General features: G+C 46.1%; 1 protein-coding gene across 1 annotated transcript in view; it reads right to left on the bottom strand.

The window, feature by feature from the left end:
- Nucleotides 1-1,369: 1,369 nt before the first annotated feature.
- Nucleotides 1,370-20,889, bottom strand: part of FREM3 (FRAS1 related extracellular matrix 3) — a gene marked incomplete at its 5' end in the record, with an annotated part of 52,349 nt that continues 32,829 nt past the window's right edge. Inside the window, 6 exons of the mRNA XM_037497769.2 lie at nucleotides 1,370-1,758; nucleotides 3,931-4,080; nucleotides 11,940-12,191; nucleotides 13,224-13,349; nucleotides 15,139-15,369; nucleotides 16,840-16,986. Of these exons, the coding sequence (XP_037353666.2) occupies nucleotides 1,547-1,758; nucleotides 3,931-4,080; nucleotides 11,940-12,191; nucleotides 13,224-13,349; nucleotides 15,139-15,369; nucleotides 16,840-16,986 (1,118 nt within the window). The remainder of the gene's footprint in view (nucleotides 1,759-3,930; nucleotides 4,081-11,939; nucleotides 12,192-13,223; nucleotides 13,350-15,138; nucleotides 15,370-16,839; nucleotides 16,987-20,889) is intronic.

Raw genomic sequence — 20,889 nt, 5'->3', positions numbered from 1 at the left:
CGAGCCTTCGCCCCAGCAAAGGAGCGTGTGGACTGACAGCATCCCAGGTCACCTTTCCAAACACCCTGTTCCTTCTCTCTGATGGGACAGTTTGCATTTTCCCTTTGAAGAGAAAAGGTCTATTTTGATGAAGTTCATGGCAGATGTGATACGAGGGGCTGAGGACACTGGAGGCTGTTGTTAAACTAAGCTGTGGGACAAATGCCTGAAGCGGCTGCAGAGACAGATCCACGCACCAGATCTTGGCTGTTTCCCTAGAGGAAGGGCTTCCGGGTGGTTTGAGGCTAACCAACCAGGTTCACATTATCCACCACTGCACGGAGAGTGGCGGGACATCCTGTGGCTGGACGGAGCCACCCCTTTGAGCCCACAGTCCCTCCAGTGGTAGAAGAGCTGTCAACTTCCAGGTCCTCCTGTTAATATATTCCTTGTAGTGCGGTCTGTATCAGACTTAAACAACTCAATTGTTGCTATGAGTATAGGAGAAGGCTGTAATACAAAGCAAGACCTCATATACACGCACATTACATGTGGTAGCTAATGTGACCCATTACGGTGGACATTAGGAATACGTTGATCCTGATACGGCCAGAGCAATATTGAGATTCTCTGAACATCATCTAGAAGATACTTACACATCTTACAGCGCCGGGGGGCATCCACACTTTTGCCTTTTATGGCTATGCTGTAATATTAAGCCACAGACTAATCCGGAAAGAACTCGATTATTAGAATCAGGCTGAGGGTGTTCTGAGTCTCCTTGGGCAAGCAGTTGGAGCTCTCAGAACCTGTTCCATTACTTAGAAAACGCTTTCATGTGGAGATAATAACACATATCAGATAGGAATGTTGTGGGAATTAAATGGATAAAGAAGTGTTGGACACCTGAAGCTAATATAACGTTATATATCACGTGTGTCCCAGTTTTGAAAATAAGAGCTAAGTGAGTAGTTTGGGGATTATGCAACACTATCTTTTTCTTACACTTGCATTTTGGTCATTATGTTTATTATGATGGCAGTTTATTATTCTGTTTATTATTCTCTTCATACAGGCGTTTGCAAAAGATGGGAGAGTTAGTGTAAGGACTGATAAAGACTTACTGTGGTGGAAGAAAATTGAGCGATTGGCAAAAAGAGCTTTAGGGTTATCTGCAAGTTTCCCTTAAGGCACTCATCACAATAGGCTGCAAAACTGAAAGACAATGGTATATAGAGAGTTAATTGGCATTCATTCTGTTCTGACTGCTGATAGATTCATGACAATGGAGTCATTGGCCTTTGAAACAAAGTAAAAGAAAATAGAGGAAAACAAGAACACAGTCCAATTCTGTGCGGGCTCAGTGCTTTCTCTGTACACTGACACTATGCCTACATCTACACACGCCACCAGAACATCGGAAGACCAACGACAGGACAGTATTGTTGCTATGCCAGGGTTGCTAAGATCTAGAAACAGTAAAATTTCCTTCTGTTGTTAGGAGATGTGTCTTGACGATTTAGTCCACCTAAAAGTTTTTCAATCGACAGAACTTCTGACTCTGCTTCTAGTCAGGGAGGGTGTCGTGGATGAAGATGGTGCTTTTCTCCGGTGCTCCAAGCACCGCACCCACAGGCTTCTGGAGAAGTAGCTCAAATCTCTTAGGCCCTTCCAGGACCGGCTCTTCTGGGTCGTCGAGGATGGTCACTTGCAGTGTCTGCACCTGGACTCCTGGAGCAAAGTCCAGATTTCGGCTGATGCCAACATAATCGACTCCAGCTAGCGGGAAAGGAACACCGAGCGTGAGGTCCTAGGATTCACTGTGACAACTTGTCCTCCGCAGGAAACTAGAGGGTGTTGTCAGCGATTTGAAAGCTGCGCCTCTCCCCAAAATCCCACTGCTCTCACTGGAGGCTCCCTGCAGGCAACTTCCCTTTGTAATGGAAGGACTGAGCTTGTAAACAAAAAGCTAACCCTTAACCATCCTGAATTTAATTTCACCAGGTTTCCCGCCTCCTCCTTGGCCGGGCATGGGGCTGAGTCTTGCACCACGCTGCTCGACCAGGACTTTCTCTCCCATGAGGTTTCTGCCATTTCTGGGTGATGAATCATTTTGCAAACTGGCTCACCTGATCCTGTAGTTTCTTTGCTGCTTACTTAAAAAATCATTCATTGCAATGATAACAAATTATAACCGGAGGAATAAAATAGGAAACTCCAAGTGATATAAATAGATACATAAGTAAGCCAAGGGGCAGACTATTTACATTGCCTAGAAAAAGCTCTGCATAGAATACTTAATTCATTTCAAAGGAAGGAAAGTAACCTTGTGGTGGAGAAACCTGGCAGACATCGCCCTAGCCGGGTGCTCGGCGTTTACAGGAACGGGATCAGCTGAAACCCGGCGCCTTTCAGTGTCATCCCTGAGCTACTCCCGTGAAAGGGCGTAGCCTGAGCCTAGTTCTGCAGAAGCAGCAGACAGGCCCCTTCTGGGGCGCCTTTCCCATGTTATCCATCATCAAGGTCATGAAAGCCAAGGAAGACCAAGGAACCAGATTGGAGAAAACAAAGCAGACGCGACAACAAAATAGCGTGAGTGACTCAGAACTGGATGCTTTTGCTACAGTGGGTTGGGGGCAGTTGGTGGAACAGGAATGAGGTCTAGGATTAGCCTGATGAGATACCAGGATGTCTTCCTGGCATCATGCTCATCCTGTGGCTAAACAGGCAAATGTCTTTTCAGGAAGTGCATTCCCGGTTTTCAGAGAGGCGGTTTCAAATCGCTGACAACTCACTCTCACAGGCCCGGGGATGGGCGGGCATTGGTTCAGCTCCCGGAGGAGCTTCACCGCACGTGTCGGTCTTCTGTAAGTTTGAGATTGTTTCATTCTCAACTGAAAATTTTTTGCATTTCAATTTTTTAACGCCATTAGATAATTCTATTAAGAAAAACAAAAGAAGATTATGGTGAAAAGCACAAGAGAAACAGGGTTTGGATCTTAGGCACATTGGTTCAAACCTTGATTCCCCCACTCTTTTGCACAAACTAACCTCTGAGTTTTAGTTTCTTTTACTGCAAAGTGGGGATAATTGTTGCTATCAGACAAGGTTGTTGCAGAGAGCAGGGATAACAGCAGGATGTGGGCACAGTGTCTGGCAAATAGACATCTTATACATAGAAATTATAATTATTTAGGTAACTATTATTTCATAAACATATATGCATGATTAGCACTGTTAATTCGCCTACTTGAACAGATGTCAAATATTTACCAGAATCTGGGTTCACATTCTCATAGATGAGTCTTTCCCTCCCCTGATGCTTTGTCTGTGGAGGTTTTTAGATTTCTGGACTTTATTTGCAGGATTTGTGCTTTTACTTTGCCCTTAAAATAGTCTCAGGAGTCCTGAACTGTGCTGACTGTTCATGACCCAATTGGCAAATGAGAAAATGGGGGTGTCAGCATAGATGGAAACATCCCTTTATTTTACTGCTGAGTCCTGGTAAGGTGGCGGACGGGCTCCGCAGAGGGCGCTGTTCTGAGCCCCCTAGTCCACTGCCTTTTAGAGGGGCTTGTCTGTAGCAAGAAAGGCACAAAGTGGGGGCCCAGGATGTGCTGCTTGCTCAGCCATCACAGGTGGACTTAGTCCAGAACACCCCGAGGAGCAGCTTCCAGAATCTGCAGATCTCTGAACTTGGGAAAATTCACTTGGGCTCCTAACAAGCAAGTGGGTGACAAACGCATCATGGAGATGGGTTACTTGGCCGACTGTGTCCTATTTACTTGGTAAACAGCAGAAATGATTACGCATGCAGCCCCCCTAGGGGCTCAGGTGGGGGAACCTTGAAGTCAGGACCAGTCAACCAAGACCAAGCACGTCACTCCTGACGGACGAGACACTGCCCCGCACGCTGTCCCCACCACAAGGCACTTTTGAACGGCCGCTCACCTTCTGCGGAGCCGGGCTCCGTCTTCCTGGACCGCACGGTGACGGAGGCCGCTTGGGAGAGGTCAGCGCCTGTCCTCCGGACACTGACCTCCACGGAGCCGGCGTGTCCATCCACGTGGTACTCGGCATCCCCGAAGCGCAGGGCAGGCTCTAGGGGCACAGAAGGACAGACCGGTCATGTGGCCACCTCCGGCCCACAGGCTCCCCCGGCATCAAAATCATCAGACTTGGCAACCTACAGGCTCCCAGGAACAAGACCAAACCCACCAAGGCCACGGCAAGAGCCACGTGCTGTGTCTCTGTAGCAAGGGCAGCGGAAAATCAGTTGGAATTTATGGGTTTTTTTTTTATTAAAAAATTTTTTGATTGTACAGAAGAAATGGCCAAGGGGCTATAACTCGGTCACGTCAGCTAGTGTTTGGGCAACAATGGTGTGAATTTAGGAAAGGCAACGATGGTGTGAATTTAGGAAGCCTTTCCTTGGGAGAGATTGTTCTTTTTGTTGAGGGACAGTCCAGCCAGTTCTGAATGGGGGGGCTGTGCCCAAGCCCATGGCGTTTGCTGACCACAGGGACAGACACACAGAAATCCCGAGGCGGGGGAAGGTTTCATTAGCTGAGATGCCAGCAATGCTACCTCCAGAGGCAGACACGTGCCCTCTAGAAAGAGGAGCCAGGGCAGGCTTGGTGCGGGGGGCTGGTGGAAGGGAAGCGGAACCCTCTAAGGGACAAGGGCCGTAGCAACGAGATGGGGAAGCCTTGGCCAGGCAGATCTGCCACTCAGTTCTCTCTGGCCTATGAGCTTAGCTCGGGACTCCAGCTGCACACAAGGTTAAGCTGTTACACTGAATACGCGGTCATGAAAAAGTTTGGAAATGGAGGCTTCTGTTTGCACTGAGACATCTGGAGGCAAAACCAAGTCCAGGAAGCAACTTCACCTCGGCTGGATGAGCCCCAAGACAGAAACGTGGAAAATCAAAGTTACAGAGATGCCTCCTTTGCAAATATGCTGCAATGGGGAAGCATATCTGGATTTAACCAAACTATCTGAAGGGTAGAAATCAGATGTAATAATTGTAATTTGCTCAAGGTGCTGGTTAGTAAATCTCTTCACGGCCTACGGTGGTTTCACTAAAGGTTTTACCATGGTGGACAAGACCTCTTAGGATATGATTTGATTCCATTTTTTTCTGGAATCACTGGGTGCCAACCCCACTTGTGTTTCAAGAGCACTAAAGAGCTTACACAGCACGCGGGCTCCGTCTTTACAGGAGATGTTCTCTGAGCTGGAATTCCCTTCCCAAGTGCAAACTTCACACACTCCTACTCATTCTTGAAGATAGTGATTAAGAGTTACCTGCTTTTAATCTTTAGGGCAGCCACATATATATATATAATGTCTTTTGGCTATTATCCAAAAGACAAGGAACAAGGAATGTTGGCGGGGCGCCCTTGGGCACGGTTGGGAAGAATATAAACTGGAAAGCAGTGGAGAGAGTTCTGAAAAAATTAAATATGGGCAATCATCTGATCCGCTATCTCCTCGGGATATTTACTCTCAAAATACAAAAACCCTAATTGGAAGAGATTTATGTGCTCCCATGTTTATCACAGTGATATTTACAGTAGTGAAGCACTAGAAATACTCTAAGCGCCCACTGGTTGATGAATGCATAAAGAAGATATGGTTTCTATGCCCCGTGAAATACTATTTGGCTATAAAAAGATGAATTTCTGACACTTGCAACAGCAGGCATGGACCTAGAGGAAATTACGTTTAGTGTAGTAAGTCAGAGTTTCATTTATAGGTGGTGTATAGCGAAAATAAATAACTGGATGAACCCAATGAAAATAAAAATTAACTTTTGGGCTCTAAGACCAATTAGGGGTTACCAGAAAGCAAGAGAAGTGGGGTGGGTAAGCTGGGAAAGAGGGGGCGATGGTGAAGGATTGAAATTAGACTTTTAATGGTTAATTTAATGAAGTTGATATACACGTTGATTTTCAATGATGAACACCTGAAACTTATATAATGTTAAGATGTTATTTCAATTAAAAAGAGAAATTAGTCAGCCTTTCCTCTGGGCTTAACGCTTGGAACCACACTAACTGCGGTGATGGTCCCGCTAGCTGGTGGCTGACTTCAGGTGCCCCGTGGGAGGGGCGCCCACAGTGGGTTGGTGGGGTGTCCTCTCTTTTCTTCTTATTTAGAACTTGGACTCCACCTCCCCAGTGTGGCTAACAGATGCTTTTGATACTTTCAAGTTTGGAAGGAGGAGAGGCAAGTTCTTCCTTCGTGTATTATCTTAGGGATCACACGGTCTGGTCTTGGAGGCTGGAGAAGAAGGATCCTGGGTCTCATGGACATGTGTGTGTTCTCAGGATACTTCTCAGGAGATGTCTGCAATTTCCTGAGAAGATTCATCTCTATCTGGGGTGGTGGTCTGCCCTCAACACATTAGCATTGGTGGGGCCTCCCTGGTGGTGCAAGGGGTTGAGCACCGCACTATGAAGCAATCCATAGCCTCTGCAGCACGAGTTCGATCCCTGGCCAGCCAGGGAGCAAATTACATGCCGAGCAGACCTCTCCTGTCTCGCCCACTGCTCCCCTCAGCAGTGTATTTCATCAGTCTGCCTGTTCTGTTCCCCACTCTGTCTCTGGTGAATCCTCTCACCCCCACACCTCTGGCCTGTACCCCAGCTCTTGTATGCATAAATACATAAACCTTAAAAAAAAAACCCAACACATTAGTATTGGTGCCGCTGCTGTTGAGGAGTGTTCTTCCCTCTAGATGGCGCTTTTGGACAAGCCCTAGACATGGCATCCTGGCTCTCTCTTCCAGGTGAGGCCGCATCTGGCCCACGGAGACACTCCAGCATCCTTTGTCCTGATGAACTTGGTAAACCAAGAAAACTGCCTATGTGGGCACAGCCCCTGCCTTTTGTTCATCTATCAAGGCGGCCAACCAGCTTATTGCCTGCAATGAGATGCTCCAGAGAGAGCCAGGCCCACGTTCACGGACCCCAGCACATTGCAAGTGAGGCACTTTACACTCCCCAGTGGTCTCTTAGAGCTGGAGATCAGATTTTTAAGTCCTGGGCATCCACATTGAGGTGGATCTGTCCTCAATGGTACGATCATTCAGCATGAAACAGATCCGTAGTGGGGGTATCAATTCTTGGGGAGACTGGCAGGGAGGTGAAGCTCAAGAAGACACAAAGATCCATCAGAGAGAGAATAATAAAGTCGGGAAAATCAAGGGAATAGAGACCTGTGGGAAGAATGAGTGGCCACCGTGGTGAAGACCTTCTGAAACTCTCAGCTGCTGCAAGTGAACATCGTGGCCAGGTTTGAAAACAACTGCTGTGAAAATGCTTCTGTGTCCGAAGCCTGTGCGATGTGCTACAACACAACCAGCCCCACAGAGCCGTGGGCCGCGCTTTCTTCCACTTTCCCGGATTTTACAGCCAAACTACATGTCTTTCAAGTTTTTGAGACATTTGTGTTGCAGTTTATCTTGGTCCACAGCAACAATATTAGCCACATTTGAAAAGTCGTTGGATGTGCTGACTTACTAAAATGACGCTTTGTTTCTGTGCACTTTTTCTTAGATCTGTCATTATTTCATAGATGCCGATTTAACGACGATTCTAACCCAGTTGCCACGTTCATGTGCAATGCTGACGTGCACTGTGCAAGTCTTGCTGCCTCAGCACAAAGCGGACACACTCTCTGAAGATGGGCATCAGTTCTGTTTTGTGGCGGCTTGCAAGAGGCGTCAAATCACATCCTACAAACCGAAAGGAATTTTTCAGTAGACAGGAGAGGCCTGAGATGAAGTGTTGACAAGGGTCTTCTGTTTCCTCTTGGCCTTGGCACCGGGCCCGTGGAAGATGGAGCCCACGCCAGGTACATACACACGGAGCCCGCCACGCACGCCTCTGCTGCCACAGTCTGTGGCCTCTGTGCTCGTGGAGCTGATGGATTCTGGGGGTTCCAGGGGTTCCAGTTGCTGAGTGTGGCCTGGATCTTTGGCTGTCAGGTCGCCTCTGCCCCTTACCTTTCTTAGCATTCCTTCACGCTGGCTGTTCAACAGAGGCATTCCTGTAGGTGGTGATTCACTTGGCAAGGGGATATTCTATCATGTTTAAGGAAGCAAAACCACCTCCCAGAGTCTAATGAAATACAATGAAAACATTTCATTCAATTCTAACCAGAAAAGAAATGTTTCGCCGAGAGTCACCTGGATGCTGAGTAGAGCCTGTAACACCCTCCTTTGATGACCAATCTCAGTTGTCTATGGTCATGAGAACTACCGTGAAAAGATTGAAATTATACACACAAAAAAGTCAAGTTCCCTTTTCCTTCTCTACTCTTTCCCTAGGGCAGAAAGATTGATGCTGATTCTTTCTCTACTGGACCTTACGTTGGTTAAAGTAATTCCCCCCGGCCCCCGCCACACACACACTCACACACACACACACACACACATACACACACACACACACGACCCTGTGATTTACAGAAGGGACTTTATTACTTGATATCGAGACAACAGAATCAGGAAAGGAAGCATCGCCCGAGTCATTGGAGCCCAGGATCTGTGGAGGCTGAGCGAGGACGAGGCCAGCGCCCAGGAAGTCCTCTGCCTTCTGCAGGTGCAGCCGATAGAAGCCCCAACGTTTCCCTTTCCTACCACTTAACTCCAAATAGTCAGAGGCAAACAGTTTGCTACTCGAAGGTGAGCAAAACTTCCCCTTCCACTCTTAAAATCTTCATGTGTGGGCCTCCCTTGGTGGCGCAGCGGTTGAGTGCTGGGCTGCGAGGCTGCCCACAGCCTCTGCAGCGCCGGTTCGATCCCCAAGCGCCGGTGAGAGTCCCATACACAAAAAAAAAATCTTCGTGTGCTCAGCATTCCTCACCCAGGCGCACTGCGTTGCCTTTTGTGTGTTCCTGGGGAGCCAAGCACGGCCTAAGGCGTTTCCTGGGGTAGGTTAGCCCTTCGGCTCACAGTTCTTGCTTTCATTGTGGGCGCTTTCATTTCTACGTGGAAGTTTTTCAACCTAAGTTTGGAAAAAGGCAACACCCTTTCTATTGCAAATTTTTGCCCACATAGGAAGCAGTGAGTAGGCAGTTTTCCTTTAACGTTCACTGGTAAACAGCTGGACTCTCTGTCCCTTCTGCATAGTCAGTGTGTGCCAGGTGAGATGACACTGAACCTGCGGTATGTGAAGAGGGTCAAGCCCTGCTGCTGCACCTGCTGGAGGTTACCTGGGGCGGGGAGGGAGGCCAATGCTCAGCAGCCAGCTCCAGGCCCCAGCACAGCTTTCCTTACTCTGTGACTCCATGTTCTGACTCGGCCTCTTCTCTCCCATTGTGTGTGTGTGCGTGTGTGTGTGCGTGTGTGTGTGTGTGTGTGTGTGTGTGTGTACTTTAACCAACCTAAAGTCCAGCAGAGAAAGTAAACAGAAAGAACCAGCATCAATCTTTCTGCTATAGGAAAAGGGTAGAGAAGGAAAGAGGAATTTGACTTTTTTGTGTGTATAATTTCGACCTTTCCATGTTAATTCCCCATGACCATAGACAATCGGGACTGGTCATGAAAGGAGAGAGTTGTTAGGGAGAAAAGTACGTAGAATAATGTAAGAAAGTCGCGGCCGACATCCCCTTGCAGCTTGCTTTCCTCACTTGACTTGGTTACAGCTTTTCTGTCTCTAGAAGCCAGTCCGGTCCTGTCTTTCCTGACCTCGGCACGAGTTAGGTGTGCTGCGTAATCCTAGCCATAACCCCCGATATTTACAAAAGCCTAATTTTTCTTTTTTTTTTAAAGTATTATTTATTTATTATTTATACAAGCACTGGGTACAGTCAGAAGCACGGGAGGGTGAGAGAATTCACCAGAGCCAGAGCGGGGAGCAGAGCAGGCAGAAGGACCGAAGTACACTGCTGAGGGGAGCAGCGGGCGGCAGGAGAGGTCTGCGCGCCATGCGGGACCCTCCTCCGGTGGCCGGGGAGCAGCCGGGGATCGAACCAGCGCCGCAGAGGCTGCGGGCAGCTTTGCAACCCAGCGCTCAACCGCTGCACCACCGGGAGGCCCCAAAAGCCTAATTTTTCAATTAGGTTTCAAAAACCATGTCACACCACAAAGGCATCCCCTCGGCGTGTCCGTCCTCTGTTTGCACTTCATGGTTATCAAACAACCTGACCAGGCAGTGATTTTTCAAAATTCTTAAACAGTTGGGCTGACTCACGTTCCCCTTCTGTCCCCTTGGGAAAATAACAGGGAATTCATGTACACGACAGTAAGTAACATCCTCTTGTCCAGAAACTCTGGCTAATCAAGATTAATATTCTCAGTAGACAGTCTCTCAGATCTCCTGTTTTATCCGAGGATATAATATAAATTCTAAACTTCCATTAAGGATTATACTGAAAATTCCTACATAATATTTTAAGACAAACAACTGTTATCTTAATTTGGATGGGGAAATTTTTGAAAAGTACACAGTGAAAAGCCCGAGGGTCTATATTTGTTCTTAGTCCTTGGCACTTGTGAAAATACGTCCTGGAACTGAATTGTCCTTGTTGATTTTTCTTTGTAGTGGAGCAAAACTGTCTGTCATGTCATTCTGAGGCCTGGTCTGCTGGGCGCAGTATCCACAAACAAACCTATTTAGGCGCCAAATGAACAAAAAACAAACACCAAACCACTTTTGGTCCCATTCCTATGCTCCCTTGTTCTCTGGTTGTTCCAAAGACGTCATTTCACCCAGAACAGTGTGGCACACAATGAATTTGCCAGATCCCACTGGAGAGTCTCTACCCCCTTCCAGCTGTGCTCCGCCTGCGTTGGCCTCTCGGCACGACTCAGTCTGGGGAAGCTCAGGGCTGTGTCCTGGGGCAGCCGCGCTCACTGATGCTGCCCCAGCAGCCCAGCCTCGCCTTGTCTGAATGTGAACACGGCGTCTCGCCACACTCAAATCCCGATGGAGGACAGTCAAGAGATGAAAACCGGTCAATTTAATTTGAGACTACAGTAAAGTATTTGGGTCCTGGCTTTGTCTTTATCACCACTTTCTCTTAAACGTGCTCTTTCTAGAAAAGGCCATCGAGACTTTGGAAACCAATACTGGATTTGGTACGGTCACAGCTAGGAGTGGAGGCTTGACGGAGAGGAGGGAGGAGCCACCCTCTTCCCTGGCTAAATGGCAGCGGGGCACCCCAAGACTGGAGGCCAATCTCCCTGCCAGGTAGGGCCAGGAAGAGAAGCCTGGATGATTATACTCGAGCCCTGACCCCGTTCCTTCGTACAGCTGGGAGGTGCTGATCTGATTGTGAGGGACACCCCTGTGCTGCTGCTGAGGGGCCCCATGGGGCCGTACAGGTTGGTCAACTTAGGTCCTCTTCTTGCTTTCCTGCCAAATCCTAGGTCATTTTCTTGGCCTTTGCTTGCCTCCCTCGCTCTCTCTCCTCCTCCCTACCCCCCTCCCTTCCTGCAATTTTTTAATTTTAAAGATTTATTTATGCATGCATGCAAGAGCTGGGGTGCAGGCCAGAGATGCGGGGGGTGAGAGGATTCACCAGAGACAGAGCGGGGAGCAGAACAGGCAGACTGACGAAATACACTGCTGAGGGGAGCAGCGGGCAAGACCAGAGAGGTCTGCTTTGCCTTGTGGTTTCTCCCTGGCCTGCGGGGGATGGAACTGGTGCTGCAGAGGCTGCGGATTGCTTCATAGTGCCGCGCTTAACCCCTTGCACCACCAGGGGGGCCTCTTCCTGCAATTTTTAAAAAATAAAGTCATAAACAAATACATAATCGTCCTGCACTGCCATTTTGTCCTTGGTGCTTGTGACATCTCTGTATCAGAAAAGTCATTCAAAGTCTTTGAAGAAAGAAGTATCTTTAAATTAAAAGATAATTTAAGCTAGCTTGAGCATGCACCTGGTGGGGAGGAGGGTGAAAAGAGAAGGGAGCTTCTGCCAAGAGTTGGAGCAGGAGATGGACTCACCGTCACCTCCATCGGCCAGGATCACCACCTTGGCGGAGGGGAATGTGGCTCCCAGCTGCCCTCCCACCGGCAGGCCCAGGGAAACGCTGAAGGATTCCTCTTCTTCATAGAGGGAGTCGTCGATGATCAGGACCCGGCAGAACTTCTCAACCTCGTCCTTGTCAAAGTGGAGGAGGCTGCTGTGGTCTTTTGGGCGTGAGATGTAGTCAGAGAGAGAGGACGCCGAGGAAGGAACCGAGCCTGTGGCAGAACCTACGGGAAGGTGAGGTGGGAGGGAGAAGAGATGCAATTCCAAGGAGGCAATCTTCTCCCCGTTCGGTCCTCAAGCTATTTTTTAGACACTAATTCTTTGAACCGAAGCATAGTCATCTCATACAGTCACAAACACTGATCTTGTAAATAGAAGGTTTTCAGAACAGACTCATGACCATTTAGGGGCTTTTGAATAAGGTCTATAGTGCACAGCATGCTAGTGCTGGCTCAGCCCAACTCATTACTGATATAGAAGGGAAAACAGATGCAGAGAAATGAGCACCAGTGAATCCACCCCCATGACAGGGGCATAGATTTCTCCCTGCCCCTGCCCTGCCCACAGTCACAGGGCTGTGAGGAGCATCTGTTTAACCTGACCCTTCCAGCTCGAGGGTTCTTTACATGACATCATAGTAGAGCCACAAAAATATTTTATAAGAAAAACAAAATAGATGAAAGGATTTCTGTTTAAATTCCGAGCATTTTAATTCTATGGCCATGATTTATGCACATAAAGAGTCACCATCTTAAGGGCACTACTTGATGAGTTTTGACAAAGAATCACAGTCAAGTCACCAAGACAGGTGCATTGCAGAGAACAAGCCCAAAAAAGTGTTTGATGTCCTTGAGGTGACCTCTCGTTGCACTGACAGGAAATAGCAAGAGGAGATAGAGCTGGTCAGAAAACAACATTCAGCAACGATCAGCTGTGTCACAGCTCTGGAGTTAGCAGAAGGCAGCCAATCAGATGCTACCAACTTATATTTTTATATTTTCTTTATTTTCAACCCCACTCCCAAACCAGAATGATCCCCTTCCCCTACATAGAGGGGGAGATAGATTTGAATGTTTTTTCTCCTCCCTCCTTGCTTGTCAACCTGTAACAAACTCTGCTCCAAGCAGATGGGCCTGATCTTGTAAGTTCGGTATCTTTCCCCCAGGACTTTGCTCCCTGCAGCCACTCCCAGCATCCCTGCCGGCCTGCACTGAGAACCCACTGTCTGGACAGCAGCCCCCAACGAAGCCGCCTACCTTGGTGCGTGGAGCACACGACTGTCAGTTCCCGACTCGCATCCCCAGACCGTCTCACAGGAATCAAAAGCTCCCCCACAGCCTCCTCAACTCTGTATTCTGCTTCTGGAATATAAACTGTTGATTCTAGAAAGACAGCAGAAGCTTTATTAGCAAGACTTAGATTTGATTGGAGACATTTTGACCCGAGTCCGCAGGTGCATTCTCTCTGACCTCTGCATTTTCCAACAGGGTTTCCTGCACTGAATACAGTGACACAGAAGTGCTGGTAGCCGGGGTTGGGCGGGAGAGGCGCTGGGTGCAGGAGGCCCCCTTTGAAAGGTAAGGAAGGATCTCTCACTAAAGTGCGAAGGACAGCCTCAGAACAAGTCTGTGTCTCTTTTTGTTTTTTGAGGTCAATTTTATTTTATTTTAATTTTTTAAAGATTTATTTATTTATGCACACAAGAGCTGTGGTGCGGGCCAGAGATGAGGGGGGTGAGAGGATCCACCAGAGACAGAGTGGGGAGCAGAACAAGCAGACTGATGAAATACACTGCTGAGGGGAGCAGCGGGCGAGACAGGAGAGGTCTGCTGAGCCATGTGGGTTGCTCCATGGCTGGCCGGGGATGGAACTCGTGCTGCAGTGGCTGCAGATTGCTTCATAGTGCGGTGCTTAACCCCTTGCGCCACCAGGGAGGCCCTGAGGTCAAATTTTATTTTTATTTTATTTTATTATTTTTTAAAGATTTATTTATTTTTTATTTATTTATACAAGCACTGGGTACAGACAGAAGCACGGGAGGGTGAGAGAATTCACCAGAGCCAGAGCGGGGAGCAGAGCAGGCAGAAGGACCGAAGCACACTGCTGAGGGGAGCAGCGGGCGGCAGGAGAGGTCTGCGCGCCATGTGGGACCCTCCTCTGGTGGCCGGGGAGCAGCCGGGGATCGAACCGGCGCTGCAGAGACTGCGGGCAGCTTCGCAACCCAGCGCTCAACCGCTGTGCCACCGGGGAGGCCCCTGAGATCAAATTTTAGATCTAAATAGAGTTTGCATATTTCTGCACTTGATGGACCTTTACAGTTTACTTATAAATGCTTAAACAATCAGGAAATTTAATTATTAATACGGAAAAATCTTTCATAGCTCTCTTGCAAAAAACATCCAACATTTATTGTGCTGATATGGTATAAGAGAGTATGCAGGCCACTTACTATGCTGAGAAAAATAAGTGACTGGCCTAACCTTTAATTTTAAAGCAGTTTCCCAACGACATTTACTGAGCTGTGTGTGGGTGTGTGCACATTTATGTAAATATACATGCATATAGTATGTAAATATGACTATACATACATGCCATCGGAACATTCACTGAAATATGAATGTGAATACTGGTCTTCTCTTGTTGATGGAATTATGTGTATTATTTTTCTTTGAGATTTTCAATGTTTTCTAAGACTTTCATAAGAATAGATTGTGTACATAAAGCACATGTGTTTGTTTAAAAAATAAAATTTTATTTGAAGTGTGTCATTCCTACTCACAAAGTAAAGTGATATCTAAAGTTACTCGTGGAGTCAAAACACATTTAATTGCCTTGGTTTCCTCCCCATCATATATATATTTATAATGTTTTTCCTTCTTGCGTCTGTCACCAAGCTGCCCTGAGGAGTCACCATCTGGGGGGATGGTAGCACTGGACCAAGAGTTTGGAGTGTGGATGTGCCACAGGAATGCCACAAAAACCCTACATCAGTCTCCTACAATCCTTTTCAAAAATCCCAAGAACAAAGGAAAATCTACGCCCTCGATGTAAATTCGCTTAATTCAAATCCTAAGTGGTATGAAAGTGTCCCGTGGCTTACAGAGCCTCAGGGAGGTGTCAGGCCTGAAACGGGCCTCTGGGTGGTAGGTCATAGCAGCAGGCACCACCTACCATCTCCAGGGTCTACAATTTCAACAGTTGCCATTTCCGGAAACTCCAGGGCAGCCATGAGAGGGTCCAACAGAAGGATCTGGAAGGTCTCCGAAACCTCATATTCATTGTCAGGTAGGATTCTCACTCTCCACGTGGCTGCGGTCTGTCCAGGACTGAACCGGATGGGTTTCTGGGTCTTTTCTTTAAAATCTTTATCTTTTTTTGCAGTTTCGTCTTTGGTTACAATGCCTAAATAAAAATCAGAAACTATTAACACAAAGCCAAATGACTGAAGGAACAGTCTCCTTTCCCAGGGGAGTCTGTTGATGAAAAGCAAATAACATAGAAACTGCTTCTTTAATGTTCCGAAAAGACACTTGCAAACTATCCCTCCTGTGTGCCAGCGGAAGTGTGCGGAGTAAATGTGCTCAGCCCCCAGAAAGCTCAGAGTCTAGCTAAGAAGACTCTAAACTGTGAACAATGGAAGTGAAAGCCCTTGGCTGCTTTGTTCGCTGGTGAGTTCCTGGCCTGGTAGCCCGCGGGAGGGTTCCATCGTGAATACTTGATCTGGTCATTGCAATTCCTGCTGCCTCTGGGAGAATAACTGCAGGTCATTTTCTCACTCAGATCTTTACTTATGGAGGCGTTAACCCTTTGGTGTTTGTGGATTTTTGATTGGGGAAAGAATCACTAGCAATTTTTTCAATTAGGGCACCATGGGTGGAAATGGAGAGGTGAAGACAGATTTGGGTTCTGTTTGGAAGTGACTTATTGGAGGGGGTGAAACAACCCCACAAGAGTATTATAAACAGCCAGTGTGAGGTCTGAGGGTGAAAGGTGCTACCCCATCAAGACTGAATAATAGACCCTTCATTGCTGTGTGCAATGCAGCACACAGCATTGCAGCAGCATTTGGGTTGTGTCTGGTTGTGTCTGGTTGTGTCTGGTTTTGAGTGTGACTTGCCAATGAAGTTGGTGAAGTTGGTGTCTCATGCCTTTAGGGCTCATGACAAGGCTTCAACTCTGCAGTTGTTTCAATATGTGACATCAAATAGGCCCTGACACCAGCAATTGAAAATCTTGACCCCAAATTAGATAGAAGTTCCCTTGTGCCACTTCTTCTTTCTTATTTTTGGAGAACTTGATGTCCTGTAAAAGGCCCCCAAAGCATGAAAATAATTTCCAATGTAGAAGAGCTAGTGTTGACTCTTTTAAGCAGCTGGAGAAGGCCTGCAGCAGTACTTCTTGATGGTGGAAACTGAATAACTACCTTTGAAGTTACATGAGTCACTCAGGCACCTGTTGGAGTGGGCAGAGGAAGGGGGAGTGGAGTCCCCAACCACAGCTAAAGTCGAGCGAGGCAGCACTCTGTTTAAATGGAGTGGCTGTGTGGCTATTTACCAAACTTTTCATGGCACTGGCTCTGGGGCGCTGGTTGAGGTGCTGAGGATAGACTCTGTATTAGGTAGAGCTCCTCTCACCCTCAGAAGCAGCCAGAATTAAGCATAATAATGTATTGTAGATGTCAAAGCAATTTGAAAAGAAACAGTGGCTTGAGGATTCTGGTATATGGCTGTGAAATACTTAAACTTTTCTGGAGTCTCTTGAATTAAAAAGAGAGAAGCAACGCAACCATCATAAAAGGCACAGCAGGAGAAGAAGGATGAAAAATCAGTGTGTGGATTTTCCATCGTCAACACCCAGTCCAAAGTTACTTACTGATGAAGGAGGCTTCTCCAAGGTATCCTCTGCGTGCGAGGCTCACTTCTAGGAACACAGCGTCTTCATCCACAATGTAGTAGGGCTTCTCCAAGGAAATCCAAGCCCAGTGTAGACGGAAGGGCTGATTTGTTAGCTTATTTCCCCCTGCAATTGAGAGAGGAGGGAGAAGTTGGAGTGTCTGATGGATCAGTGACTGGGGTTTGCATCTTGCCACTGAAGTCAAGGGTTTCAAAATAAGGTTTCTCTTCATAGAGAGAAGAACAGTGCTTTGCTTTTAGAGAGACTTCCCTGAGTACCACCTAAACCTGTTCTCATGTGGACGAGCCAGGTGCCTCTTATTCCAGCAAGGCCTTATGCACTGGGCTTCCAAAGAGCCAAAGCTTGGTTAGCCCTGTAGTTCTCCCACTACTGTAGCAACTGTGATGCATCGCCACAGCCCCCAGGGCTCTTCCCTCCCCTGTTTTGACCCCTCTCCCCACCGTTTTATGCCTCAGATCAGTGATCACAAAGCTTGGTAGTTCTAAACTCAGCTCTGCTCAACACCCCATCCTTCCCACCTGCCGCTGTTTGCTCTCTCTGCCACCTACTGCCTCCGCTTCCCTGCTTATTTTTATACTCTTTGTGTATCTATTTGCTCTCACATTATTCTACAAGTTCCATGAAGACAGGCTCTCCATTGTATTTATTTTATTACTATGAGAATCTAGTATGGTGTCCTGAACTCAGATGCTCATGTGCTTAAAAACTGCCCAAGAAGAAGATTGACAGAGCAACAGGACAGCAGGGCTTGTCCAATCTCCTTTTGTCTACAAAGCTTGGGTGGCCTCCGTGGGCAGAGGGAGCGAAGAAGGCCGCATGTGGGCAGTGCCTGAGCACCCACCATGAGCCGAATAGGAACGACGCATGTGGACAGAGTCGAGTCACCTGCCCAGCGGGACCAGTGGAGGACACAGGGCTGCGCAGGCGGGGCTGGAAGCCGATCACCAGATTCCCACGGCTGCAGGAGCAGTAAGACACCAGCACCTGCAGGTTGGGGCCGGGGTGTCCAGAGGCAAGAATCTCAAGGAACTAACAAAAACACCAACTAAAGAAAGAATCACCTTCAAGTAACTGCCCCTCGGGGTTCCCTGCTGCAGAGGCAACAGTGCTCCCCACACCAGCGCTGCTGTGTCCCCACCGCCTTTCTCCTGGGTCCACCTGGGCAGAAAGAGCAGAAGCCTCTGCCCTCCCTATAGCGCCAGAGAAGGCTGAACACAGAACAAGTATGAGATTTAATTATTACTTGAGACGGAATTCTAGTGACTAGATTAACCTTGTGTTTTTGATTCAATGCACCCATGAGATATTTTTATTGGCGCAATCGGAAAATTTATGTCACCTGCCAGTGATCCATGTAGGAGGGAGGGAAGAACCTTTCTTTGCAACTATCACTGAATAATGTTCAAAGGACACATAACTGAAACCTGGTTACATCGCGGCTCTTGTTTATTCCGCACACCAGGACTCAGCGATGTGCAACTGCAAGATAAATGCCTATGTTGCATTTCATGTTTACTCTCCATCTGTCTTCTCCCTCTCCTTGTAAACATAACATTATTGATGTTGTGGTGTGTGTATTCTGATAAATAGAGCAAAATGTAAGCAAATAAACCCACCAGAAATCCTTTTACATTATTAAAAAAAACATTATTGGTTTTGTTTCCAGTTTGAAGGAAGCCACTTTCATTTGTTATGTATATGGTCCTTTGGATTTTGAAATCATGCATTAAAATAGTAGTCATCATTCTAATGGAAATATAATGATGTATTTGATATAGGATAAGGAGTGGGTATTTGGGCCCAATGTGCAGAACACAACGAATTAAACCAAGGGGCCATGACGCTCTGGTTTTGGCTGCTTTATAAAGATGAGAAGAAAGAAAATAACTTCAGGAATAATTTCTTCTGTTATTCCATGTCTTAATTATTTTGACTATTCTATTGAGTCTTTTTTGTTTTGAAACGCTGCCATTGCGTGTCCTAGTATCTGTAGACCAAAGCCCCCTCAAGTTGTTAAGTATTTACTTCCTTCTTTCTGGAGGTGAGAAGCTGAGCTTCCACTGAGGTGACATATACAAGGACGCATGCATGTTCTTGAAAATGTTCAACGAAGTGTTCTTTAGCAAGATGTGCTGTTTCTAGGCATGACAAGGTCACTTTGGATGGAGGCCTGCACATCTCGCCTGCCCTTCTTTGCCTCCTTTCTAACATAAGCTGCTTCCTTTCCAAACAGGTTTTAAATACATACCTCGTTTTACACATTATTAGATCAGTTACTGAAAGGCTGAATATAATTTGCTTTTCTGTAACTCCTCCAGTGTTGCAGAAACAAAATTAAAATCCTTAGGATATTTTATTCGACAACTCTCATCTGAAAGAACTGTAATTTGTAGTATAGGCCGAGTAAAATTATAAGCATTAGAGTAGTAATCTGTAAAACCAACCCGAAGATAGTGATCTTTTCAAATTAATTTAAGTGCTTTACAAAGTTATTTAAAGTTTATGAACAGTTTTCAAATCTTTTCTAGCCCCATCAACGAAAAAGAAATAATTTGTTATTCAAAGTTCACGGTGATTGAAGGAAACATTAATATATGTTTTTTCTCCAAGGACACCTTGAGTGATGATCTGTATCTTATAATTCCCATGGAAAGCTCCTGCTCCTATTTTTTGTCTCCAAATAATTCTACCAACTTTCTAATCCTATGCAAAGTCCTTCAAGGTCTTTAGGTTGATTAGAACTAGATCTTAGTGCAACGGAATTTTCTTATTCAGTCTTGGATTTAGTATTTTACCTTCTACTCAATTACATGTGGTCATTTACACAGAGGGTTAGTTAAAACTTTTAGGGATCACAAATTTCTTTGGTCTATGACAGCAAACTTCTCCCCTCAAAATGTACATATTCACCAAATCTTACATGCCGGAGATTTGATATTCCCGGGATTCACAGAAACACTCAGCCAACCTATGGATTCCTTAAAGACTCTGTGTTAAGCTAAGAAACTAATTATGTACATAAATTGGCTACAGGTTTCCAGAGTAATGAATAAGTTCAATATTTCCCTAGTGAAATTAGCCATAATGACTTAGTTAATATAATCATCACGTACTTGAGGAGAGGAAAGAAAATTCTTAATGTCAACCTACAGTCCATGAAGAAGGGAGGATTAAGAGGCAGTTATTGATTATATTTCACATAACTAAATCTTCAAGTCACCCATGGAAAGCACATCTATCTAAAAGTAGATCTAAAAATCAGATCTTTTGATTGCCAAAGTACTTAAATACATTGACCACAGACAGAGTATCCTGATCATCTGAAAATGTCCCAGGTAAATTTTTAGGGTTTTTTTTGGATCTGATAATTCTCATGCAGGAACATTTGCTGCATCCCTAAACTGTAGAAATCACTTATCAATCCACATATTAGTGCTATTCTACAAACCATGCTTTGGGAAATGTATCCCGATAAAAACATTTGTTTTAATCTGTAAATCCTGTATTGGGAGATGTTATGAGAGATTTAACTATACAATACTTGATCTACTACACTGTGTAGTAAAAAAAAAAAAAGAAAGAAAACATGTAAATGCATTCTAGAATTCTCTTATAGTTCTAAGTTATATTCCAGAATTCTGCAGAATGATTTACTAAGACAATTAATTACTTAAACCATCCATCTAATTATTCCACAAAGATTTATAAAGCACCTGTTATGAGCTGATGACTCTTCTAAGTGTTGAGGACAGAGAAATGAAGACCCCCCCAAATCCTGTTCTAGGACAGAGAAATGAAGACCCCCCAAATCCTGTTCTCATGCGATATACATTCCAGTGGGGGCAAAGTAATCATGTGTAGTAGGCTTGGTGGTGAGAAGAGCTACAAAGCAAAATAATCAAGAGAGTTTCGCAAAGAGTGACTGGGGGAGGGAGACGGGACTATTTTTGGTAGAGTGGTTAAGTTTAGCTTCTCTAAAGGGGTGCTCTTTGAGAGATTAGGAGGAAG

The sequence above is a fragment of the Talpa occidentalis genome, unplaced genomic scaffold (assembly GCF_014898055.3).
Source record: "Talpa occidentalis isolate TD23 unplaced genomic scaffold, MPIMG_talOcc4v2.1 talOcc4.8, whole genome shotgun sequence".
In the NCBI taxonomy this organism is placed as follows: Eukaryota; Metazoa; Chordata; class Mammalia; order Eulipotyphla; family Talpidae; genus Talpa; species Talpa occidentalis.
Note: the sequence above shows the minus strand (reverse complement) of the source record. Positions and strands in the feature narration are given on the sequence as shown.